General features: G+C 52.0%; 1 protein-coding gene across 9 annotated transcripts in view; it reads right to left on the reverse strand.

The window, feature by feature from the left end:
• Positions 1–25,929, reverse strand: part of ABCA3 (ATP binding cassette subfamily A member 3) — a 44,908-nt gene that overhangs the window by 10,510 nt on the left and 8,469 nt on the right. For 8 of the 9 annotated variants that reach the window (XM_082360381.1, XM_082360380.1, XM_082360375.1 and 5 more), the window contains 18 exons: positions 25,332–25,402; positions 24,921–25,185; positions 23,902–24,029; positions 23,042–23,207; positions 20,157–20,416; positions 18,122–18,238; positions 17,724–17,844; positions 13,443–13,616; positions 10,879–11,060; positions 8,597–8,740; positions 7,971–8,100; positions 7,315–7,469; positions 6,893–7,048; positions 6,596–6,806; positions 5,441–5,591; positions 3,085–3,183; positions 1,750–1,933; positions 665–968 (listed from right to left, as the gene is read on the reverse strand). In XM_082360381.1, the coding sequence (XP_082216507.1) occupies positions 665–968; positions 1,750–1,933; positions 3,085–3,183; positions 5,441–5,591; positions 6,596–6,806; positions 6,893–7,048; positions 7,315–7,469; positions 7,971–8,100; positions 8,597–8,740; positions 10,879–11,060; positions 13,443–13,616; positions 17,724–17,844; positions 18,122–18,238; positions 20,157–20,416; positions 23,042–23,207; positions 23,902–24,029; positions 24,921–25,185; positions 25,332–25,385 (3,001 nt within the window). In that variant the 5' untranslated portion in view covers positions 25,386–25,402. Of the gene's footprint in view, positions 1–664; positions 969–1,749; positions 1,934–3,084; positions 3,184–5,440; positions 5,592–6,595; positions 6,807–6,892; positions 7,049–7,314; positions 7,470–7,970; positions 8,101–8,596; positions 8,741–10,878; positions 11,061–13,442; positions 13,617–17,723; positions 17,845–18,121; positions 18,239–20,156; positions 20,417–23,041; positions 23,208–23,901; positions 24,030–24,920; positions 25,186–25,331; positions 25,403–25,520; positions 25,676–25,929 lie in introns of all 9 variants that reach the window. The other variant, XM_082360376.1, reaches the window with a different exon arrangement.

Below are 25,929 nucleotides of genomic sequence, written 5' to 3' on the forward strand. Positions count from 1 at the left end.
GCTGGCAGGCCGAGCAGGGACTCCGGCTGCAGCAGCTCCTCCTGGCAGCGGTGCCCCTGGCAGTGCCGGCCTGCTCTAGGCCGTTGATACGTTCGACATTTTCCTAAAGAAGAACCTGACCCCTGCCAAGATTTTGGGACCATCAGTGTGCTGAACCTCAAAGCTGCTGGCCAGGAAGTGGGAGGGGAGCAGAAAAACGTGAAAAACTTCAAGCATATTCCATTTAACTAGAGTGCGATGCCTGCTCTAAAGCCAGGGCAGTGTCCAACTGCCACCGCCAGGGACACAAGATAGTTTCGGTTTTAGGATGTGGGAAGAAAACACCATGTCACATAAGGCATATCGTGACCGGCCTCTCAAACAAAAAAAGGTAACGTAAACATCGCTGAGGTTTTACATTTCATTTGTAAATGGTCCTGAAGAATCTGACTTCTGTAAATGACCGCCTGGACAAAGTTTAGCCCTAGAGACGTGGACTTTTGTCTTCCTTTGACTCAGGGCAAAGATTTTCTCCCCCAGGGGACACCTGGCAATGTCTGGAGTGGGAGTGATGCCAGGAATGCTGCTAAGCAAAGAACCACCCCACATGTCCACAGTGCCTTGGCTGAGAAGCAGGCTCTGACAACACAACTCGGGCCCCAAGCCCCCTGGGGACACCCCTTACCCAGCACCTCTCGAGGTTCCTGGCCCTCAGCCTGCAGCATGTCTTTCAAATGCTCTGACAGCTGCTGATCCAGCCGAGAGGTCCCGGGAATCGAGAAGGGCATGATGGTTCTGCCATACTCGGCCAAGGTCAGCTTCAGGAGGGGGTCATCGAAGATCTCGGAGGAGTAGTTGATGGCCAGGAGGGCCAGGGTGATGCATGTCAGAGGGACCAGGACCTGGGCCGCTACCATCTTCCACTCCCGCCAGCTGTATGCGGCCTTCTTCAGGAACATGGCCCAGAACTGCTGGCAGTGGAGGGCCAGCTGCGACAGAGGGGATGAGGGTGATACAACCGCCACCCCAGAGCCAGTGCCTGACCCCGCCCCCCAGCAGCAGGCACGGTCTGCACATGAGCCTGGGGTCCCAGGGCTTCTCCTGGGGCCCAGTTGATGACATGGAAGACCCACAAGAACACATCCCCATAGGTCCCAGCTGGGCCCTGGGGGTCTCACATTAGCTGTGGTGGCAGGGCAGGCACTATTCCACCGTCGAAGGAGGTTAAGGGACCCTCTGCTATCCCAGAGGGGAGCCGAGGCCTCTGCTTTCCCCGTGCTCCTGGTCAGAGGACTCTGGCCACCCTCACAGCAGAGGAGATGGACAAACCTCCCCCCACTGCCTATATTCCCCACGCTCAGCCCTTCACTGTCCTCTAAGTGCAGGTCAGGCCGGCAGGGACCAGAGTCCAGCTCCGCCATGTGCTGCCCATTCGACCTTGGCCCAGGCCTCAGCTTCCTGTCTGTAAAATGGGACCAGTGCTGCCCTCTGTCTCACTGGGTGCCGGGCACACGGCAAGCTCTAAGCTCTCGGTACACGGGGCACTGTTAGCCTTATAAGCAGCGTTCACCCTTATTCGTGAGTGGCCAGGTTATTAGAACAACGAGAAACAACAGGTGCTCGACTAAAATGTTCCGGGTTTTCCTTCTGCCTGCCAGCCCATGGGAGCACGAGCTGTAATCTGCCCTCTTCCCAGAGTGCTGACCCTCCCTATGCTATCTGCCCCCGCGGCCTCTAACGCATGCAGTGCTCGGGGTTGCGCAGTCTCACCCCAGTGTTGAGCCTGACGGCAGTGTTCTCCTCGATCAGGGTGCCGACGCCGTCAGTTGGGTCCATTGTCCCGCACAGGTGGCTGTCCACGGCCCAGTCGCTCGCCCGCCTCTCGTGCTGGTACTGCAGGGCAGGGAGCTGGATGGCTTGGATGTCCATGCTGGTGTCCACCAGCTTACCGACCCTGGTCGAGACATGGAGGCCCACTCACAACTCGGCTCCTCGGGGAGGGAGAGGTGCAGCAAAGGCGGGCGACTGTCAGGGGCACTAAAGCAGAGCGCCATCTGCTCCATCAGCTGGGACTTCATTTGTTCATTCACTCATTCATCGATAAGTATCTCCAGGACACCAGCTATGGCAGCCAAGCAAAGTCCAGGAGAGAGACAACTAGACAGGGCCCTGCCCATGGGGGCCTCCCGGTCTCCCAGGGAGACTGATCGAAGTCAGCATTTATAACCCGGGCTTTCCAGAGGGACAGGATGGGGCTTGGGGCACGATGGCAGCACCAGGAGGGCTTGTCACAATACAGGCCACTGCGGCTTGGGGCGCTCACTGTCACGCTGAGACCAGGGAGCAGAAGAGTGTGTTCCAGAAGGGGCAACACTGGGACAGGTGAGACAGAGACGGGTGTGTGGAGGGCGGGCGGGTGGTAAGTCTGCCAGGCCCTGTGGCGGAGCCTGGTATCGGGGCCGCACCGAAGCCAGGGAGCCACCCGACTCAAATGGCACTGTACTTATATTCACTTATCCTGTTGCCTCCTCTAGGGTATGCGATCCTCAAGGAAAAACATCTATCTCACATTTATTTTTGTATTTCTTGTTCTTAGCACTGTATCTATTAAATAAAGCATTCAAGCAATGTTTGACCAATGTATTAACCATCTGGAGCTCACCCCGTAGTTCTGAGTGGTGAAGGCTAAATTTCACATCTTCATCATAGATGGAAACACACTCCGGGATCATTACCTAGACCTGAGAGGAGCCTGGCCAGCCTGATGCTGCTGAGGTGCTCCCGGGAGGGGCCCCAGGGGAGGTGCCAACACACTCACAACGTGGGAGTGGAGTTTCCAGTGATCAGAGCTCGGCTGCTCTGCTGACTGAGTCACTGCGTGTGTCAGGAACCTGGCTGAGTCTGTGCAAGTGTTAATATAGGGCTGTGATGTGAACTCGGGCTCTGACAGCCAGCCCACTGCCCTGCTGCCCACCCCCCCGGGCTGTAGGTCCACCTCAGATGGGTGTTCCAGATGACAATCAGGGGGATTGCTTTATTATCACACTTTAGAAAAATCATCCGCAAGGCTGAGCCCTAGACAGATGCAGACGCACGTTTACTTACCGCAGGAAGACTTCCTCCATGGTGGTGACAGAGGCCCCGAAGCTGGCGATGCCCAGCTCCTTCTGCTTCTTCTCCAGTTTAGCAAAAAGACTTTCAAACCTGAAAAAAAAGACCCTGAGTGATGAGTCACTTCTCAGTGACTTTCTAGATAATTTGTTTCTAAATAATCACCTCTGTGCTGCATGGGGGAGGAGCAAAGGAAGGTTAGCTCCTTGAGATGCCTTCTCAAAAAAAAAAAAGTTAGGCTTTGTTCTTCCCCTGCGCACCCTTTCTCCCCCCACGTAACATTTTTTTTTAATAATCTTCTTTTTTTTTTTTTGGCCATGCCGCACAGCTAGCAGGATCTCAGTTCCCCGACCAGGGATTGAACCCAGGCCACAGCAGGGAAAGTGCTGAAGCCTAACCACTAGACCACCAAGGAATTCCCACACATAACATTTTTTGAGTATGTTGGCCTATAAGGCATTCTTCGATACCTATACACCTACATGAAATCACAAAGCAAACCAAAAGAAACTGATGAATATTCTTTTACTTACAGGGTAGGGAAATACTTTCTAAGAAGAAATAACAAAGGAAAAGATATAACCCATTAATCCCATCTGCAGTGGGAAAAAAATCTCACAAAATTAAAAGGCAGCAACAAATTAGAAAAAGTTGCAACACAAATGGTCGATGTTAATACATAAGCCGTGAACATGCAACACGCAGAAGAAGCGATGCTTATAGCCCAATAAGCATGGGAAGCAGTCAACCTCCCGCCAGCAGGAATGGAAGAAACACAAAATGCCAATTACGCATGTGTGTGCCATTTTCACCATTAGATACACAAATATTAAAAAGAAATTTTACTCAAAGTTGGCAACTGTGGAGTAAATGGACACTCCCCTATCCTGCTGCTGGGGAACTCAAACACATCACCTTTCCAGAAGTGAATCTGGTAATATTTACCTCACTATTGGGAATCTATTCTAAGGAGTCATTGGAGATCTTGACAAAGATTTTTCTAAAAGGATGTGCATTAGCACATTTGTGTGTGTGTGATAACAGAGTAGGTGTAAAACAAATTATACTATATCTAAGTCAGAGAGGACTCCCCTGGTGGCACAGTGGTTAAGAATCCATCTGCCGGGCTTCCCTGGTGGCTTAGTGGTTAAGAATCTGCCTGCCAATGTAGGAAACACGGGTTCGAGCCCTGGTCCAGGAAGATCCCACATGCCGCGGAGCAACTAAGCCCATGCACCATAACTACTGAGCCTGTGCTCTAGAGCCCGCAAGCCACAACTACTGAAGCCCACGTGCCTAGAGCCCATGCTCCACAAGAGAAGTCACCGCAATGAGAAGCCCATGCACCGCAACGAAGAGTAGCCACAGCTCACCGCAACTAGAGAAAGCCCGCACACAGGAACGAAGACCCAATGCAGCCAAAAAAAAAAAAAAAGAATCTGCCTGCCAATGCAGGGGACTGGTTTCGAGCCCTGGTCCAGGAGGATCCTACATGCCACAGAGCAACTAAGCTTGTGCACCACAACTACTGAGCCTGCTCTCTAGAGCCCGCGAGCCACAACTACTGAGCCTGCGAGCCACAACTACTGAAGCCCGCATGCCTAGAGCCCATGTCCCACAAGAAGAGAAGCCACTGCAATGAGAAGCCCGTGCACCGCAACGAAGAATATCCCCTGCTAGCTGCAACTAGAGAAAGCCCGCGCGCAACAACAAAGACCCAACGCAGCCAAAAATAAATAAATAAATAAATAAATTAAAAAAAAAAAAGAGTCAGAGAACACTGCCGCGATTAAAACCACATTTCTCAATCCAGATTGCAGCAAGATTAATATACTTTTAAGTTTTCTATTCCAAAGTTTCTGAATGTGACTTAAGAGTTTGGTTTTTACCTCCCCACACCGGGAGTCTGCTCTGTTTATGAGGCCCGTGTTCATGACTCAGATTCTGAGACCAAGAAGACACACGAGTTCACAGCTGCACACTAACCCCGAGTGGCTGCGGTGTGAGGAGTGAGCCTCGTGCCGAGTGTGGATGGCACCAGGGCACCGAGCAGCCTGTGACGAGCCACTCTTCTCCTTCTCGGGTACAGCCCTGACGCACAGGGAGGCCTGGCAACCTGGGCCCAGCAAGCAGATTCAGTGGGTACCGACCATCACAGGCCCAGGAGCTAAGAGGTGCCCCTGGCCAAGCCACACAGGTGTAGGGTGGGTGACTCTACACACGGAGCCCTTAAGGCTCCCTGAGCCTCCTTCTCAGATCTGTACCTGTGGGTGCTCTGGGACACACACGTGCCTGTGCATGCTCTCTCTAGGATGTGTACCTGTGCGTGCTCTCTGGGACATGTATGTACCTGTGTGTGCTCTCCTTGGGAAGAATGAACGACAGCTCTGCTCCGGCACTGCTCTCCAGGGTGGCGTTGGGGACATGGTGGTGGACCAGCCGGGAGATGCCCTCGGGGTTGCAGTGAGGCTCCTTCACCAGCGTCATGTGGTAGCCTGCGCCTGGTACACCCAGGAGCCCAGTGAGGCTGCAACCCACTCTCCTCCTGGCCCGCCCAGGGCCCCGGGCTCCTGCAGGTCAGGCTCCTGGGAAAGGGGCTGCAGAGCTGGGGCAAGTGAACTGGAATCGATGCATCTCAGGGCACCTCAATGCTGTCCTGAGGGTCTCACCTCCCCACCTCCGCCCACTGGGGAGAGATATTGGAGGACCTGGGGTGCTGAGCATGATAAGGAGGTGAAACCAGAGCTGGACTTCAGATGTCAAGTCTCAGATACTGGGGTACAAACTGTCCCCAAGACCCCTTCTCCCTGCTTTCTCAGTAGCAGAACCTAAGGACAAAGGCCACTCTCTTACAGCCTCCCCCCAGCCTGATGGTGACCACACTAGGTCACCTTCTGCTTTCGGGGCTGTGTGCTGGCCAGAGGAAGCTGCAGATGTGAGGGGTGCAAATCCTGGGGTGTCCTGGGGGTGGGGCGCTGGTCTTCTGTATTGGCTCCTTCTGCTGGCGGGACATGGATGTGACCTGGCGTGCCAGGACCATGTTGGACCATGAGTTGCCCTCGAGATGGAAAGCCATGCTCATACAGCAAAGACGGGGCTGACTCCATGCGCTGCCCACCAGCCCTAGACAGTGCCGTGGGCCCCTCACTTGTTTGGGAGCTGCAACGCTGGCGAGCGGGCTTGGTCTCTGCAACGGCACCCCTGCTCTTGGTGGCCCTGGCACTTGACTGCTAGTCCACTGCTCAAGGCTGAATGATGCTCCAAATCAAGACTACCTGCTTCATTCCTTCTTCATTCTCACAGGCCCCTCTGCCTGGGGCCTCGGGTCTCTACCCACAGGTAGCAGAACAGGATGTCTAGAGAAGGCCTCTCCCTGCCTGATCTCAGTGGCCCTTCAGGAACGTTACCAGTGGATACTTTCTCCAGCACACTGGACCAGCAACGCTGACCCCACACAGAATGGAGTTTCGGCTGCCTGCCCCGCTGCTTGCCTGCGACCGCTCACCATATTTCTGCTTCAGGAACAGAGATGACCCGCAGCACTGCAGCTCCCCCTTGGCCATGATGGCGATGCGGTCCCCTAGTAGGTCGGCCTCATCCATGAAGTGGGTGGTCAGCAGGATGGTGTGGTCACTTTTGTGCTGCTGAAGAAGGTCCCAGATGGCCCTCCTGGAGATGGCGTCCATGCCCGAGGTGGGCTCGTCCAGCATCAGCACCTGGAGGGCAGAGGAAAGGGCTTGTGATGACGGCAGAGCCATGTCCTAGGCCCAGGCTGCTGTGCTGCAGGCCCCGCCACCCCTACCTTGGAGCCTGCGATGAGGGCAATGCCGATGGAGAGCTTGCGCCTCATCCCCCCGCTCAGGAACCTGCTCCGGGAGTCCCGCTTGTCCTCCAGACTGAGGATGTGCAGCATGCGTTTGACTTCTTCAGGGCACTTCTGGCGCGACAAGCCTTTCAGCTGACACAGCAGGGGACAGAGATCTGGCAGCAGATTCTGACGGGAGGCCAGCCCGTCCAGCTGGCACTGGAATGGTGCTGTCTCCGTCCCTCCCCAGGCTGGATCTCGCGTCCTGACACCCACCCCCCCGCAATTGGTGAACGCCTCCTCGGAGCAGGTTCAGTTTGCTGGGAGGCTAAGGGCTCACATGGCTGCCCTGGGGACCCGAGCATGTAGGTGATGGAATAACCACGACGACCCATGAATCCTGTCACCTGCCAGCTCACCTGAGCATAGAAATACAGGTGTTCTGCAACAGTCAGGTTGTCAAACAAGACGTCATGCTGCGGGCACAGGCCCAAGCTCTTCCGGATCTGAGCCATGTCTTGGGAGATTTCGTACCCACTGATATACGCCCGTCCACTGGTCGGGGGAAAGAGACCTAGGGCCAAGCAGAAGACCCCGGGGCTCAAGTTCAGTGCGAACATCCTCCAGTAGCACGAGGAGTGCTGAGCCTCCCTGGTTCACACGGTGTGCACCCTGCTGTGTGGGTCTCTGGAGACAGAGGACGGTGGGGGATGCCGACTGCCAGGATGTGTGGCTTGTAAGGAATGAAAGAGGCGCATCCCCCACGCTCTCCGAGCCCAGGTCCTACTCGAGCCTGTTCTCAGGGAGGACAGGACGACCGTCAGGGCTGGGCTGGCTCATCCAGGACGGCTTTCTAGGAGAGTGGGCTCGGGACCAAATCAGCGTGGGTGGGGCCACCTCTGTGTGGCCTGAGAGGCTCCCATCCTGTTCCCAGAGCCCCTGGGGCTCCACTAGCTATCAGCACAGCAGGGGGAGGACAATAGCCACCTGAGGGCACAAGGCCGGGGCAGCGCTGAGGTGGCCTTGAAGGAAGGGCCTGGAGGTCAGGGTGGGGCATGAAGGCTGGGCCCCTCACCGGTGAGCATGGAGAGGGTGGTGGTCTTCCCCGCGCCGTTGTGACCCAGCAGGACAGTGATCTGGCCCTCATACAGGTTCAGGTTCAGGTCTCTGACAGCTGCCTTGCCCTTGTTCCCCACTCTGAACACCTGCAGGAAAGGCAGAGGGTGGCCCCGGACTTCAGGAGCCCCTCACTGCAAAGGGCCCCTTCTACTCCCCTCTGGAATACCCGACCAAGCGTCTGGGGAGGAGACCACGCCCAGTACCGCCAACCAGCGCAGAGAGGCGGGAGGAGGACTGAGAGGAGGCCCCGCTGCTTCCTGCTGCTCTCCGCCCCACCCCAGGTCCCCAGCACCCCGGTGTTTTGGTGTCTCGGCAGGACTAGAAGGCCCATGACGCCCAGGCATCATACATGGCGAACACAGAGAGCATCCACTGCAAAGCTGGTCAGAGGTTAAGTGGGGCAGCACGGGTTGCTGACTCGACCCTGAGTCTCCACACTGGGCCCTGGGGACAGAGCCTGAGGGATGGCTGGTGCCCAGGAGAGCCGGTCAGAGGGCAGCCACAGGAATCCAGGAGAAACAAGGCCCAGAGGATGGTCTCCGCCCCGTGACCCTGCGGTCCCCGTCCCCATAGGTATGGCACCTTGGACACATGCTTGATCTTGATTCCGGCTACCAGGTCCTCTGGCTCAGCTTCAAAGTACTCGGTCCTAAGCACTTTCTCAGGGTCGTCATCTTCCTCCTCTTTCCCTAGAACTGTCCTCGGGTGCCCGCACCAATACGAGGGCTAGGATGGAAATCAGAAGCTCTCAAACAGCCAAGTCACGTCAGTTCATTTTGTTTGTGACAACCAACCGAAAAGCTAGAGCAGACAGCAGCTGCCCTTAGACTCCCCTGCTCGGCGCTGCTGCAGGGAAGACGCTGCTTAGAGTCCAGGGTTGGTGTGAGACCCAGCGCAGTTCTGCACCCAGCTGCCCCAGGAAGCTCTGAGACTGTTTCCTATTCTGCTGAAGGGGCTTACTGTGCACGTCAACTCAGAGGTGATACAGGGAAAGTTAACAATGGAATTTAATACAAAGACAGGTCATTAAGTCCAGCCCAGAGCCACGTGGGACGAGCCCCCAGCTGCATCCTCACTCAGCCACGCAGGCGCTCGTGAAATAAGCAGGAGAAGCCCAAGGTCCAGCCTCCCTCTGCTGGGAGGAGGCCTCCCCTTCTACGGTCTGGCCCCGGCAGTGCAGGTGTCACTTGAGGGTGGCACACTGATGGCACAGTGGCTGGGTAGGGTCACAAGAGAGGTGAGCACAGGGCCCTGGAAGAACGCCCACACCCCGGAGGGAAGCCCTGCAGGGGGAGAACATCTCACCCACAGCTCTAGCCCCCACATACCCCACGGCCTGGGGTGGTTCCTCATATCACAGTCCATTGGTTTTAGGGGACACGTGTCTCAAGTTTTAAGTGACTTTGAAATCAGAATGTGTCTTACAAATCACAGAAATGCCATAGTTTAACTGTCAGTATTTTTCTTTCTTAGTGATGAAGTAATGGTGCCTCTAAGAATCAGGGTCATCTTAGATTTTTTAAAAATGTATTTATAGCTTTATTTTATTTTTATTTATTTATTTTGGCCGCACCACACGGCTTGTGGGATCTTAGTTACCTGACCAGGGATCGAATCCTACCCTGGCAGCGAAAGCCCAAGTCCTAACCTAACCACTGGACTGCCACAGAATTCTCCAAGGCCCATCTTAGATTTGATGAAATACAGTAAATGGATGCTTGATACATATTTGTTGAATCAAAGAACGAACGATGAAGCGGCACCTGGCTAACCTAGCTCACCAACAGGGAATTAGTTAATGATACAGTGGTACATCCATGGAATACTGTGTAGTCATTAAAAAGTGAAGTTGGAAAAAAAAAAAAAAAAAAAGTGAAGTTGGGGCTTCCCTGGTGGTGCAGTGGTTAAGAATCCGCCTGCCAATGCAGGGGACACGGGTTCGAGCCCTGGTCCGGGAAGATCCCACATGCTGCGGAGCAACTAGGACTGTGCACCACAGCTACTGAGCCTGCGCTCTAGAGCCTGTGAGCCACAACTATTGAGCCCGTGTGCGACAACTACTGAGTCCGCACGCCTAGAGCCCATGCTCTGCAACAAGAGAAGCCACCACAGTGAGAAGCCCGTGCACCGCAGCGAAGATTAGCCCCCGCTCTCTGCAACCAGAGAAAGCCCGCGTGCAGCAACAAAGACCCAATGCAGACAAAATTAAATAAATAAATAAATATTAAAAAAAAAAAAAGTGAAGTTGGTTGATAAAAACACATATGTTTAAATAGAAATATATTTATAAATAAATTTTAAAAATTTATAAACGTGTAGATAAAAATCTAGAAGCATATTTGTAAATAGACCCACATGTATATGTACTTAAGATATCTAAGATGTACTGTTACGTTAAAAAAAAAAAGCAAGTTTCATGCATTTTTACAATATAATCCCCCCTTCTAAAAACAAGTGTATATATGTTATAGCTGCACATGCATAGAAAATCATCTGAAGAGCTACACCTCAAAGTGTCAGCGATGTTCATCTCTGGGGGGTGGGAGTGTGCTGTGCACTCCAGCATGTGATCGTTTTTACAAGAAGCTCTATTACTTTGTAGGCAGAAAACCCAACAAGACGTTTTTTGAGAAAGATGGCTGGGAGGGGGCTGTGTACTGGCCCTGTGGCAGGCCAGCCAGCGCCAGCTCCTCCTCTCGGACCCTGGAGTGCAGGGATCACCTCGGGCGTGGGGGTCTCGGGGCCTCTAGGACACACGGCTCATGACAGCGCACAGGGCATGCATTGTATGTCAGGGACTGGAGGGGCCTGGCGTGGGCGCTGGGCCCACCTCCACCCCCACAGAGGTGGCTGTCAGAACTTACCAGGATGAAGAAATACCAGGGCTGGGGCACGCCGAACTGGCCTGGGAGGACGGCCTCCACATACCAGGTCACCAGGCTGTAGAGGACGGAGTCCAGCAATAGCATGCCGAGCACTTGCCCAAAGGAGAAGTCGTCGTCCACGTTGACAGGACTCAGGAGGTCTCGCCACTGGACACCTGTGCCTGGAAGACACGCCAGGAAACGGGCCTGAAGCGGACCCGTGGCCGCCAATGCACATGTGTGCGCAGCAGTGCAAAGTCAGTGTGACGGCTCCCCGCGTACAGCAAACCTGACAACTTTCTTCAGGCATTCAGACAAGAGCAAGTCACCAAATCGGTGTCATAGAACCAGCAAAAGCTTGTGAACAGACGAGAGGGGCTCATGTTTGATTTATGACATATACACAGATAAACACATATCCATCTACATAACATACCTGTACATATACACGAATGCACATACACGTGTACATACACATACACACATACACGTATGTGATCTGGGTAAGGCCAACACTGGAAGAGGGTGCATTTAATACAAGTCTTTTCAAAAAAAGGAAACACTCCCAGCATACATAAAGCTCTGTTTAGTGGTGCTCGTGGTGTTCTGTCCTCTCTCTGGTTTGCAACATCACAGTCCAAATGATGCTTGGGGATTCTGTGCGGCTGGACCACCTGGGTTGGCTCGAGGGCCCCTGATGGAAATGGCTGCTCTCCAGTCTTGGTCACTGTTCACTTTCAAACAACTAGAAGTTTGTCTATTTTAAGAAAATTCAGGGACTTCCCTGGTGGTGCAGTGGTTAAGAATCTGCCTGCCAATGCAGGGGACACGGGTTCGATCCCTGGTCCGGGAAGATCCCACATGCCGTGGAGCAACTAAGCCCGTGTGCCACAACTACGAAGCCTGCACTCTAGAGCCTGTGAGACACAACTACTGAGCCTGCATGCCACAACTACTGAAGCCCACAGGCCTAGAGCCTGTGCTCCGCAACAAAGAGTAGGCCCTGCTCGCCACAACTAGAGAAAGCCCACGTACAGCAACAAACACCTAACACAGCCAAAAATAAAAAACAGGAGAAAATTAAAAAAAAAAAAAAAGAAGAAAATTCAATATAGAATTTTGAAAACCAAGAGGTGCCATATAGTTAGACTCCTCTTTATAAATGGCTTTTTAAAAAGCATTTGAACCCTGGAAGGGACTGTGCCTTTAAAAAAATCTACATTTTATCACACACTACTGAACGTGGAGAACCATGTATATTTAAAAGCTCCAGTGTCATAGGACTTTGCCAACTGAAGAAAAAAATTCTAATTAAGGATAAAGCCACACTAAAGGTTCCCGTGGTCACCCACCTCCCTCCCTCCTTAGACCCACAACTAGGAAGCTACAACTAGGAATTGCATGACTGGAAGAAACCAGAGCATTCAGCCTGATAGAGAACATCTGGGTGGGGCGGGGTGAGACCATCCCAAAATGCACTCAGGTCAGTCACTCAGAAGCGAGGTTGTATCTCACCTCCTGCTAGCAGAGCCAGAGCAACAACAGGAGCTCCTGGGAGACGGACACCGACACAACACCAGCCACGCATAAACTCATCCTGTCCCTTCTGTCTCCGCTTGGAACCAAGGCAAATGAGACAGAGGCAGGGCCGGGTCTGGGTCCACTTGCCTCTTCAAGGCCCTTCTGTGAGGTGGTCTGAGTGATCCAGAAATGAACGGGGCCTTCTCCTAAGAGGTGAGCGCTCCATCTCTGGAGATTTCCCAGCAGGTGTGGGGTTAAGGGTTAAACTAGGCGTCCTCTCAACCCTTTAGAGGAGCAGCCTTGACTCTACCATGTGAAATCTGAGAATCTCCTACAGGGTTTGCAAAATGGGAGCCCCCAGGCCAACGTCAGCCCTAGAGGTGTTTATTTGACACCCATGACATTTTAAAAATCAGGAAATTTCACAAAACTCAAGAAAGCAATGTCCTGGTCTGTGACTTGTTCCTCTCTCAGGCCTTCCTGCCATCATCATCAATCACTGCAGAAGGTATCAGGGGAACAGGAGGAGGGGAGATGCTAGTTCTACCAGTTTACCAAGAGCTGGGAGCCCATCGAACCCCGCAGACTGAGACCTCTGGCCTAGGGATCCTAAAGCCTCGAGAGGCAGGCAGAGACTCAGAGGCAACCAACTTGAATCCCACCACTGGCAGATGCAGACACTCACGGCCAGTGTTTTCCTGAAGTAACGGCCGGTTCCAGGCAGGGCTTCAGGGGAGCTCAGAGCCGGGACCACAATGGTCAGGTGGTGGCCAATGTTGCACTGGACACCTTAACTCTCTGTCCTGTGAACCACGTGTCTCTGACCCACCTCCCCTGTGGCTCTGGTCACTCCTCCCCGTCTGCCCTGGGCGTGAGCCTCCCCCTTGCTGAGGACCTGCCTTCCAAATGCACTGTTCGTTTAGCTGTGCTGATGTGTCTGATTATTGTTGGAGCGAGAGTCTTGAGGCTGGAGGCTTCTCTGCTTAGACCCTCTGGGGGTAACTGAATCAGCAAGGACAGCCTGTGTAAAGGAAAATACTCACCTTTTGCTTCAAATTTTCCTATGAGCTGGGCTCCCATTGCCATGGCAACATTGGACAGGAGGCAGGAGAATAGCTTCTGGCTAAGCGTCATCCAGTTGTATCGAGGGGCAACGAAGAAGTAAGGGATGTACGTGAAGAAGTAGAGGAAGCCCCCGATGGCTGCTGCCATGTTGGCTATGGGCGGAGAGAGGAAGACAAGTGTGCCAGAACCAGGCGAGAGCATCTGCACCGATGGGCTCCATCCATGGCACAAAGGACGCCTCTCTCGGGCGAGCTGCCCAACCCCAGCCTGGCAGGAGCTGGGGACACGGGGACACAAGCCTCAGTGCTGGGGGGGCGCTCCATGCTCGGCCCTCAGCCTCTGCCCTTGTTGGCGTGCCTGTGCCCACCCCGGGAACCGCACGTGGATTTCTCCACCCTCTCCTGCAGACCTACCTCCAGCTATCTGGGCATCGTACACCTGACACGACTAACACGGAGCATCTGATCCCCCACCTGGTCCTGCCCCACCTTGTTCACTCGTGCATCCCACAGATACTCGCTGGGCCCCTGCTCTGTGCTAGGCCCTGTTCCAGGCACCAGGAAACAGAACAGACAAAGCCCTCCGCTCGGGGAGCTTAGGATCCAGTGCAGACACAGCCAGTAGACAAGAAGGTAAGTAAAGCAGATGGTGCTGGGTGGGTACAGCCCTGCGAACAGCAACAAACCACAGACCCAGGACAAGACACTCCCTAGGCTGGGGGTTGCAACTATAACCAGGTGGCCAAGAAAGGCTTTGATGAGGAGGTGAACGTGGAAAAGACCTGAAAGAGGTAAGGATGGGGTGGTGGAGGTGTGGGGAGACAGCATGGCTTCAGTCCACGCAGTGGCCCTTACACTCTTTGGTCTTAAGACTCCTTTATGCTGTAAAAAGTTGTAGAGGATGTCAAAGAACTTTGTTTATGTGGGATACAAACATTACATATACGTCAATATTCCACTGTGTTAGAGATGAATACTAAAAAAATTTAAAGATATTTAAGAATAACAATAATAAACCCATTACAAGTTAACATAAGCATTTTTATGAACAACATCTGTATTTCCCACAATTTAGTGGGAAGAGTAGCCTCGTGTAACATTCTTGCAAACCTCTGTAAAGATTTAACCGATTACAGCTGGATTCTCATATCTGCTTCTGCATTCACTCTGATGTATTGCCTTGTTTTAGGTGAAGTGAATGAAGAAAATGAGCTTCACAGAGATCAGCAGTTGGAAAAGGGACAGGAATTTTAATAGCCTTTTTAGGTATTTTGGATATTCTTCTTTGTTACCACACCACCACTTAACAAGGGGTGGTTTCTTAAAGGTGAGGTGCCACGTGGAATCAACCTGAACAATGAACTTTTTATACTCTGTTATGTGAAAATCTATTGGTCCATCTTGTACCTGGAACGGGTTATTTCCTACTCTTGCATGATTTTGTAACATGATGCATTGGCCATTTGGAAAATATTGCTCGTTGGGCAAAAAACATCTTCCAAATGTTGACACATTTTATTACACCACATAAAAAAATCACATTGGGTAATATTATCACTAATTTCATAAAAAAGTAAGTAAGTACTGGGAGGCTGTAAAGCTCATGGTGGTAGATTAAAGTTTGCAAAACTCTATTTTTGTTGCCTGAAAGCCTGAATTTTGTAATTGACATCAGATATTGTCAGTTGTTTTCCTTAAAAAGGCAGCTCACACTTGAGAAAATGCTTACCAAATACCAGCATGTGAATGACAGTGTGACGGTCATTGTTTCAAGCAAAAATGGTGTTCCGTGAAAAAAGTGGCTAGTTTAGCTGACAACTCGAACACCTGCACACATGCCGTTCCTCAAGAGAATCATTATACTACAGTACTCAAGGAAGCGCTTTCTGTGGACATCTCATTGAGTCACACAGAATATTAGAAAAGTATACTTGAGAGTCAAAGGTTAACAAAATTAACACTTTTTACTGTTCCGTCAAGGACATTTTTGAATGAAACGGGCATTTTTGTTTGTTTGTTTATGAGAGCGTGTGGTGTGAAGAACACGCCACTGCCTAGTGCAGTTTGGAGCCTGTCTTGATCGTGCTCAGGGCCGACAGTTTTACCACTTTTGCTTTTGCACCATCAGTGCACATGTCAACATGGTAGAAAAGGCAAACGACATTCTGATATTATCATAAAAAGTTCTGATTTTGTGAACCTCTAAAGGTCCCAGGAGCCTGTGGACCACACTGGAGAACCTCTGACCTGGGTAGAAACTGAAGAGGGGCAGGGGCAGAAGCAGGGAGGCCAGTTATGGGGCCACCGCCGTCAACCAGGCTGGAGATGACAGTGGCTCGGGCCAGGGAGGGGCTGTGGGGGAGGTGGGAGGTGGCTGGAGTTCAGGGGTACCTTGCGGTACAGTGGACAGGATTTGACTGGACTGGGGCAGGATGCTAGAGGGAGAGGAGTCGAGGGCATTCCCAGGTTTTTAGTGTGAGCACATGGTAGAGATGGGGAAATGGGGTTTTGAGGACACCATCAGTAGTTCAGGACACGTCTGACTGAGACATATGTTAAACATCTAAGGGGAGTTGCTGGGCATGAGTCTAAATCTGGGAATCACCCCCATGTTTAAAGCTCTCCAAGGGAGTAAGTTTGAGTAGGAAAGAGACTTCAAAACAAGAACATCAAGGACTTTAAGGAGTAAATGAAGAAATGCTTCCATTGATAAAAGGAGGATTTTTCCCCACAAAAATGGATGAAGAAACAAGAATAAGTGGATATGTACAACAATCAACTGGAGAGTTGGTAAAGGATAAATATAGTCATAGAAATAAAATCTCAAAGATGAGACACAGTCTAGAACATACACAGTCCAAGAGAGAATTAGGGAATTAGAAGACAACTCTAAGGAATTCATATAGAGCTCAGCACAAAGAGATTTTTTAAGGTATGAAAAAGTAGTTAAGAGACATAAAGAACAGACTGAGAAATATACCTTACACCCAAGAGGGGGCTACTATAAAAAAAAGCAAAAAATAACAAGTATTGGTGAGGATGTGGAGAGATTGGAACACTTTTGCACTGTTGGTGGGAATATAAAACGGTTCAGCTGCTGTAGAAACAGTATGGCAGTTCCTCAAAAAATTAAAAATAGAATTACTATACAATCCAGCAGTTCTGCCTCTGGGTATACACTCAAATGAACTGAAAGCAGGGTCTCAAAGAGATCTTTGTACACCCATGTGCATAGCACCATTATTCACAATAGCCACAAACGTGGAAGCAACCCAAATATCCATTGATGAATGAATGGATATGCAAAATGTGGTCTATACCTATGATGAAATATTACTCAGCCTTACAAAGGAAGGAAACTCTGACACAAGCTGCAACAGGGATAAACCTTGAAGACATTATGCTAAATGAAGTAAGCCAGTCACAGAAAGACAAACGCTCCATGATTTCCACTTACATGAGGTCCCGAGTAGTCAAATTCATAGAGACAGAAAATGTAATGGTGGTTTCCAGGGTTGTGGGAACGGGGTAGGGAGTTAGTGTTTACTGGGGGCAGAGATTCAGTTTTGCAAGATGAAAAGATTTCTGGGGATGGATGTTGGTGACAGCTGCATGACAATGTGAATGTACTTAATGCCACTGAACTTTACACTTAAAATGGTTAAGGTGGTAAATTTATGTCATATGTATTTTACCACATTAATAAAAAAAAAAAAGTTACAAGACATGGAAGGACAGACTGAGAGGCTTCCACTTAGGTCTAATAGAAGAGAAGGGGGATTAACAGGGAGCAAAGTCTGATGGATGACGAACGGAAATGCAGAACTGAAAAGACATGAGTCCTCAGATCCAAACATCCATACAGAAAAATCAGACCTAGACTGTCAGCTGACTTCTTCCCAGCAATAATGGAAATCCGGTGGCAATAAGGTAACGTTATCAAAGCGCCAAGGAGAATTTTATATGCAGCTAAGACAGTATTCAGGAGTGAGGGCAAAACAGAGACATCTTCAGATACACAAAGTCAATGAGAATTAACCACTCGCTGAGCTTCACTGAAAGAACTGTTCAGGGATGTACTTTGACACCCAGAAAACTGAATCCAAAGGAAGGCACAGAGTAAAGAAAACCTCAGTCTCCGGATTATTTCTGCTCAGATGCCCTTGGACCCCTTGACCTTACTCATCCCAAGAGAAACTGCCGGTCTTCTGAGGTGTGCATCACCCACAGACCTCCACTCTCAGGGGCAGGACAACTCACCTTTGCTGAAGAAAGTGCTGACCATGAAGCTGAAGGAGATGGAGGAGACAGCAAAGCAGGCCAGAAAGACCAGCACCAGCGAGGGGTCACTTTGCGCGAGCACTGCCACGTTCTTCTTCACCTGTGCGGCCATCCCGTTGGCAGGTGGGGGCGGGTCGGGGCAGGGTAGGGGAGACAAAACCAGGAAGAGTCTCAAACTTTCCCAGCCCCAAATGGAGCTGGTAAGGGTGGGAGAAGGGCTACACCAGTCCTCTCTACCAAAAGGGCAGACTCCCCAACCAAAGCCGTAAGTGTGGAGTCTTGGGGTCTCCCTGGTGCTGCCACACCTGTCTCTGGCCCTCCCGCCAACTCCAACACCTTGCTTTTCATGTGAGACCCCCTTCTGAAGCCACACTCACCTTGATGCAGAAGAGCAGGGTCATGAAGGAGACAGTGACGAGGAGGAAGAGGAAGAACAGGAGGAACCACGCAGTCCAGTGCAGCCAGCTGCTGAGCCCCATCATGCGCATGTACTCCTGGGGGAGGGGCACATGTGCTGCTCCACACGCCCCACTGCTTGCCACCCCTGCCACACCAGACCCCGGGAGCCTCCCTCACACTAAACCCGCACCATCCAATACAGCGGCCTGCGGCCACACGTGGCTATTTTGGCTGAAATTACTTAAGATTAAAAAGCCAGCTCCTCAGCCGTGCCAGGCACAAGTGCCCAGTGGGGCCGTAGAGGACAGCAGACCCAGGCCTGTCTGTTACCACGGACAGCACTGGTCTGGGGGAGGGGACCAGGGCTGATTAAGTGTCTCTCATGTGCCAGGCACCAAGCTAGGCTGATTTTCCAACTTCCTCTCATGGACAATTTCAAACCATCAGAAAAATAGGAAGATTGGAACGGTGGCCACTCACATACCACTTGGGCTCAGTGATCACTCAACATCCCGCCACACTGGTTTCATCTATGCACCTGGAGGCGCGTGCGCGCACAAACATTTTTTCCTGAACCATTTCCTTGTCCACTGCTAACCACCTCAGCGTCACACCATTTTATTAAAGTTATTTAGGCACCGAAGTGGACAGGACCCACCTCATTAGTTCTCCCAGCCCCTCATTTACAGCAATTTAAAAGCGCCAATAGGGACTTCCCTGGTGGTCCAGTGGTTAAGACTCCAAGCTTCCAATGTAAGGGGCATGGGTTCAATCCCTCGTCGGGGAACTAGTAAGATGCCACATGCCGCATGGTGTGGCAAAAAAAAAAAAAAAGCTCCAATAATCACAGAGTTGGCACCACTGAGAATACTCTAAATGTCCTTCCACTGGCACTGCAGACATTGCCAAAGGAAGAACTTCACATAAATTCTGGGTAATTCTGGCAGCGTCAAAGGTGAGAGCTTACAGGGGACACTATTCACCCAGGTGTACACAGTTATGTCAGTGAGATGCCTGTGGAGCACACCTCACACACTTCTCCATCCCCCACGACACTGCCTGACAGCCGGGCACCACAGCTGTCCTTGATCATACGCAAAGTTCGCTTCCTGCTCTCCATGTATGTGAACATTTATCTCGTGTTGACCTACTGTTTCAACAGAAACAGAATTCGACCCGCATACGTAATTCAGAATTTCAGTAGCCACATCAAAAAAATTTAAAGGGAGACTTCCCTGGCAGTCCAGTGGTTAGGACTCCGCGCTTTCACTGCCGAGGGCGCGGGTTCCATCCCTGGTAGGGGAGCTAAGATCCTGCAAGTCACGTGGCGTGGCCAAAAAAAAAAAAGTTTAGGGACTTCCCTGGTGGCACAGTGGTTAAGAATCCGCCTGCCAATGCGGGGGACACGGGTTCGATCCCTGGTCCGGGAAGATCCCACATGCTGCGGAGCAACTAAGCCCGTGCGCCACAGCTACTGAGCCTGTGCTCTACAGCCTGCGAGCCACAACTACTGAGCCTGTGAGCCACAACTACTGAAGCCCACGTGCCTAGAGCCCATGCTCCGCAACAAGAGAAGCTACTGCAATGAGAAGCCCACGCACCACAACGAAGAGTAGCCCCTGCTCACCACAACTAGAGAAAGCCCGCGTGCAGCAACAAAGACCCAATGCAGCCAAAAAAGTTTAAAGGAACAAATGAAATTAGTTTCAACAATGTATTTTACTTTACCCAATGTATCCAAAACACTGTCTTTTCAATGTTCTGTCTTTAATATACAGCACATGAACTACAGCGCTTTATCAGGGTTTTAAAAATCTGGACAGAACAGGCTTGATTTCAAAGAAGCCTGAGATGGGCTGAGCCATGTGGGCACTAGCCCCACGCCCAGCTGCCCTGGTGCCCCCAGTGCCCAGGAGCTGCCCCCACCTGATGACAGGACTCAGGACACGACGGCCCATGGCCACACTGTGCCCGGACTCAGGATCTCTCAAAGCCAAACGCAAACAGGGTTACCTTCAGTTTCCTCTCTTTCTCCTGCACGACAGCCCGGATGATGCTGAGTGAGGTGTAAGTGAAGCTCAGCATGAGCAGCAGTGGAAGCTGGTACTGGATGGCGACGAGGAAGGGGTCCGAGATAAAAGGCGGGTAAGGGAACCTCTTGGCGATCACGGTGAGCTTCTCAAACAGCTGGTGCGTGGAGGCGTTGGCGTGGTACTGCATGACAGCCCTGTCCACGGCATGCTGCACGGCCAGGAAGCCCTCACGGATATACCCTGAGTGCGGGAGCAGAGGACGTTCCGGCACGTGGGGTCGATATATGTGGGAGAAGCCAGGTCCTGGGTGCTGGTGCTCAGAGCGCTGTGGGCACTGAGCTGGTGAAGTGGCCTGGGGTTTCCTGCAGGCCTCCAGTTTGCAGGGGCCGCCCTCGCTCTTTGGCTCGAGGCCCCTCCTTCCACCTTCCAAACCAGCCAGGCAACATCTCTCTGACTGGCTTCCGTGTCATCACATCTTTCTCTGACTCTCTCTTCTGCCTCCCTTGCCCACTTTTAAGGACCTACTGGGATAATCGACAAGTCTTGCTCCCTTGAGACCAGCTGATCAGCAACTTTCATTCCATCCACGCTTGAGTTACCATCTCAAAGGGAGGCAGGAACCACAGACCAAAGGCCACCACTACACGACCTTCGTGTGCTTTGTGGTCCCTCCCTGCTGGCCCTTTCTGACTCCCCACAGTTGTCTGCGATAACATTTTTAAAGTGATAAGGGTCAGGGGGATATGGTATTCCAGTCCAGAGCGAGGCTTGTGAGAGGCTGAGCCTATGGAAGGAGTGGGGCATAGCCTCAGGAGAGAGAAAGGCAGCCTGGATTCCTGAGGTCCGAGCCCAGGGGACAGAGAGGGGACATGGGGTGCAGGTCTGGGTGGCGTGGGCACCCTCATTCCTAAAATAGTGACATTTAGAACACCTAACATCCTCCAACACAGAACTGTCAGCTGCCTGAGTTCAAGCCTCTAGAAAAAAGAATAGCAATTTTATGCCCACCACACCCCCAGCATGAGGTCACCATGTCTGTGCACTTCTACCATCTCCCTTGAGTAAGTGGTTTTATGGCTGCAGAAATAGCAGGTGCTCAGTGAATGTTACCCCTCGTTGTGCTGGGTGGGGGTTTAGTTCTCGTCTTCATTGCGACCCTGCAGAGTAGTGAACGACAACTTCATTGGACAAACGGGGCCACTGAGGCCCAGGGCGTTGAGCCACACAAAGGGGGAGGGGACAAAGCTGAGACGGGACCCTGGTCTCTTGGCTTCAAAGCCAGCGTCTTTCTCACGTCACAACGCCTCCCCCAGGAAACGTCCTGCCTGCTTCCTGCTCCCTAGTTGTTCTTCCACGAGGTTCTGCATGCTGCCATGGGGTCTTCACCACCACAACCTCTGCAGCTGCTGAACACCGAGGCAAAGCCACCCTGTGTGATCAATCATGTCCCACTGCTGAAGTTTTTATGATCGTAAATAATGCTGTGTGGAACATCTTTTGTGCGTCTGCGTTTTCTCCTTCTTTCAGACTATTCCAGGGGCTCAATTTTTGTCAGGGGATCAGGGGTCTAAGGTATGGACATTTGGGGGTGGGCTTGGGGGGAACACTGGCCTAATTCTTGGAGGGCCTGCTGTGTGCCAGGTTCACATCCTTTCCACATCTCTTGGGGTCTTTGTGTTTTTTTTAAACTGATTTGGATTAAGGAATCCTTTATAAAACAGAAGGTATTTACCCTTTGTCATTTGCTGGAATGTTTTCCCCAGTCTCTTATTTGCTTTCAAAATTGGTGTTATGTCTTTTTCTCTTTTAGCAAATTTCAAGTTTGTACGTAGTGAAATCTGTCAGTCTTTTCCTTGGAGAACTTTCGCCTCTATTGCTTCCCAAGCTTAGGAAACTGTCCCCACAAACAGGACGGACAGCCCCGCCCCGGGTCACACAGCCAGTGTCTCCTGCTGCTGGCCACAGGCAGTGGGTGTGGCAGCTGATGTGGCTTCTCCTCCTCTCCGGTTGGTGACCTGTCCAGGGCTTCATTCTGGGGCCTTGCACACTTCACCTTGCCTTGCTCGTCTTAGCTCCTCTTTTGGATTTAAAATCTTTCCCTGGAACATTAGCCTGGTGATAGGGCCCTGGCACCAGAAAAACATCTCTAAACGCCGGCTGCCTCCTGCCTTCCCGGCGCTCTATTTAGGGCATTCCTGGGTCTTTTCATCAAAATCTCTAACAAGTTCTGCCTCTTGCAGACCAGGGAATTCTGTGTTCTTTGCAACACCCAGGATGCCGCCTGGAGCCTGCGGCTGGACCTCGGCTTGAGGGCAAAGTCTAGTCCTGGGCCCCAGCTACTTGGTTCTAAGATGGGACCTTGGTCAGAGGGGACAAACAAGCCAACTACCTGCCAGAGTTACAGCGGACAGACCGACACACCCTCTGGCAATACAGTGAGCTGAGATCCGACTTCTGCAAACATTCCACTGACTCAATGAAACCACGGACAATTACACAAGGACAACAGAGTGTACAGAGCCTACACAACTGTACAGAGAGAGGGGCAAGGAGAGAAGGGAAATGGAAAACCAAGCCCAAAAGACCCAGTGCAAACTGAAGCTCCTTAAAAACTGAAATATAAATGTTTCATTCAACAGCACGTTTGCTGGGAAATAGGGAGACAGCCTTTGCTGTTTTCAAAGATTATTTTGCTTTTCAGAAGCCAGTTTTACTGGATGTTTTCTTCCTTCTCCTACAAAGAAGAAGGCCAAATAATCATAAAAAATCTTCCTCCAGAGAAATGCAAGATGGGTTCCCCCCACATGATGATCATGAGCCAGCACCCCGGGGGAGGGAAGGAGACCCCCTAAAAGTGCTCCTCACCAGGTTCTCCGCCGTCAGGGGACGAGGGTTCCCTTGGTCCTGGGCTGGGGAAGAGTGGAAAAAGGGAAGTGGTGTGCCAGCCTTCTGTCTCTTTCAGGAAAAAGGAGCCTGTCTGGGTCCACATGTAATTTCTTCGCGTGTAACTGAACCGTAAGTGATATTTCACCTACGGAAACAAAGAGAAAACCAAGCGCTCTAAGGGATCCAGCCAGAGGAGCAAACGTCTGCATCCAGTGGGAGGGGCTGGGGGACCCTTGTTACCCTGACCTCACCACTGCCCCAGCCTCCGCCAGTGTCTGGCTCTCAGGAGGTCAGAGCGAGAGGTCCTGCCAGGGCACAGAGAGCCCAGGGGCACCTCTGTGGTGCTCTTCACCACCCTCTTCTGCCATTACCAATGGGAACTCCACGCATGACTCATCACTGCTAACCAGTGCAGGGCCGCCAGCGTGATGCTGAGGGACCTGACGGTTTCCCAGTCTTATTGCCACCAGGGCAACCAAAAAACCTTTCTGTTTGTTTGTTTAAATATGTAACAGAAATTCTAATGCCATATGGTGCTAAGTCCCGAGTATCTGCTACTTTCCTACTTGTCCTATTTGACTCTTTCGAAGGAGACCCGTAATGCCTTTCATAAAACGAGAGGACAAAGAGGGGCCACAGCAATGGTCTACGGCCACTTTCTTCAGACGGGAGAGGTTTCTAAACCGCTCTGGCCTGACAGGTCAAACACCACCAGGGCCCCTCAGTGAGCTAAGAGGTGATTCTGGACCCAAGGGGAAAGTCGCATTTGCTCCCAGGCAGGCAGAGCGCCTCTGGCTCCTGGGGGAGGAAGCTTGGCTCCGTGGGGCTGGGGTCCTCACCGCCAGCGGCAGGGGATCCCTGCTGTGGTTGAAGGCATGCTCGAACACCACGGCGGCCAGCACGTTGGCGGAGCAGTTGTCGTACCTGACGTAGTCCTCAAAGTCCTTTTCGGAGGGGAAGCCGCGAGCTGTGGGGAGCAGGGGGGCCCAGAGTTGCCCAATCGTCCACTCTGCTTGAGAAAGCTGAACCTTCAGATAAAGGACTAAAGCTTCCAAGTTTCTCTAGGGCTTTGTAAACCTTTCCTAAGACTCGAGGCTTTTGTTTTTGGCAGAGACGGGCTGCGGTGAAGACTGGCAGAACCTCACCATCGAAGCCGGCCCTGGGCATCTAGAAGCTGAGAGCTGGAGCAGGGCCCCTCCATGAGGGCAGCTGCCCTGCCCTGGGCTCTGCAGCCAGCATCAGTTTCTCTCATAACTATAATGGTGGGCTTTAAAAATTCAAGTGGACACTAACGTATAGTCTGTTCAACGACCTCTCTCACCCAGACCCCATTTCACATAAAGGGTTTGACTATAATCACATAGTGAGGGACCAGGGATCTTCCCCTAAGTGTTTGCTACACTGAATTAAACAGGCCACAGTGCCAAAATCAAGAGGGAGAGGAAAAGGGATAATACTTTCTATTCTGAAAGCAAAGACCTAGCGAGGGTGACTGGCACATTTCCTGGGAATGGCCCTCAGCAGGCTTCCTGATGACCTTTATCAGAGCTGTCCTCCCAAAACCATATCCCAGAAGAGATTCCTGACACCGGGCCTTGCCCTCATAATTAAAGAGCTTTGCAGGGTATGTGGACGCCATCTCCACTTTGAATAGCCAGGGGCTGTGAACTGTCACACACACTGCTTCCCGCAGCCCTCACAACCCTGATCCCTATTACAATGAGACATGACACAGGGATTCGCGGGCTGCGCGGCCACTACAGGGCAGGCTGCATTGGCTGCTGCCCGGCTCCCCGCCTGGCCAGTCCCTGCCCCACAGCCCAAGCCCCGCAGCACTACTGAGTCCCCAACAACTCACCTCTCATGTTGATCACCAGCGTCCTCCTCACCGTCTCCACGACGGTCCTCACGGCGTCACTCTGGGATGGGACGTAGGCGAGCTCCCAGGCGGCTCCCGGTGGAGGGAAGCTGAAGAACAGTGGCAGCTCCCGGATGGACTGGCCAGGGTAGAGGGTGGCATTGGGCACGTTCTCTGACTGGATCTTCAGGCGAAGCCAAATCAGGATCCCGGAAAACAGCAAGGGCAGGAAGAGCTCCAAGATGGTCACCAAGACCTTCCGCTTCTAAAGAGAAATGGAAGCCGAGGGCTGAGGAGTGCGAGGCGGGGGCTCCTGGAGCCCCTCCCACTGATGCCCCCTCTCGCTGACACGCCCTCTGCCAGGCCCCTCTCGCCCTTCCCCCTGCAGTGTGCCCCCAGGGCCAGACCCACCTGCAAAGTGTAGTTCTTCCAGAGCAGGAGCGCCAGCTGCCTGAGCACCGCCATCCTCACCAGAAGGGCCACTAGTTGTGGACCAAAGACAGAAAGGGTATTGGCTCAGGTTTGCGAATCGTGTTTGGGGAAGACGGGGAGAATGGGGGAGAGTCAGTCCTGAGACACAGACCCTCCACTTCTCCTCACCTTCTTTTGTCCCAGCCTAACTCAGAACAGCTCCCCAGAGGGAGAGGCCAGTTCTACTCTGTCTGTTCAAGGAACACACGCCCTTTCAGGAAGCTGACTTTGTTTCTTCTGGAAACGTGAGATGAATGGCAGGGCTGGTAGATGCAACGTGGCCACTGGAATGTCAATCATTCGATGAACGCTATTCAGATGTTCTCTGTGGTTCGTATGAATGTGCTATTTCTTAGCAAAAACTCAGGCTGATGGAATTCCCCTCCCTGACTGCTTTATTCTCCATCATCACAGAACAGTAAAAGGAAACTCAGCCCAGTGTCCTGGCTGCCAGCTGATTTCTAAGACCTGGAGAGGGCTGTGAGGGAGCAGGGGAGGAGCCTGGGGTGAGGGCCCTCAGTGGCCTTAACCCAGGGGC

Source organism: Balaenoptera borealis (assembly GCF_965194805.1).
Source record: "Balaenoptera borealis genome assembly, chromosome: 16".
Taxonomy (NCBI): domain Eukaryota; kingdom Metazoa; phylum Chordata; class Mammalia; order Artiodactyla; family Balaenopteridae; genus Balaenoptera; species Balaenoptera borealis.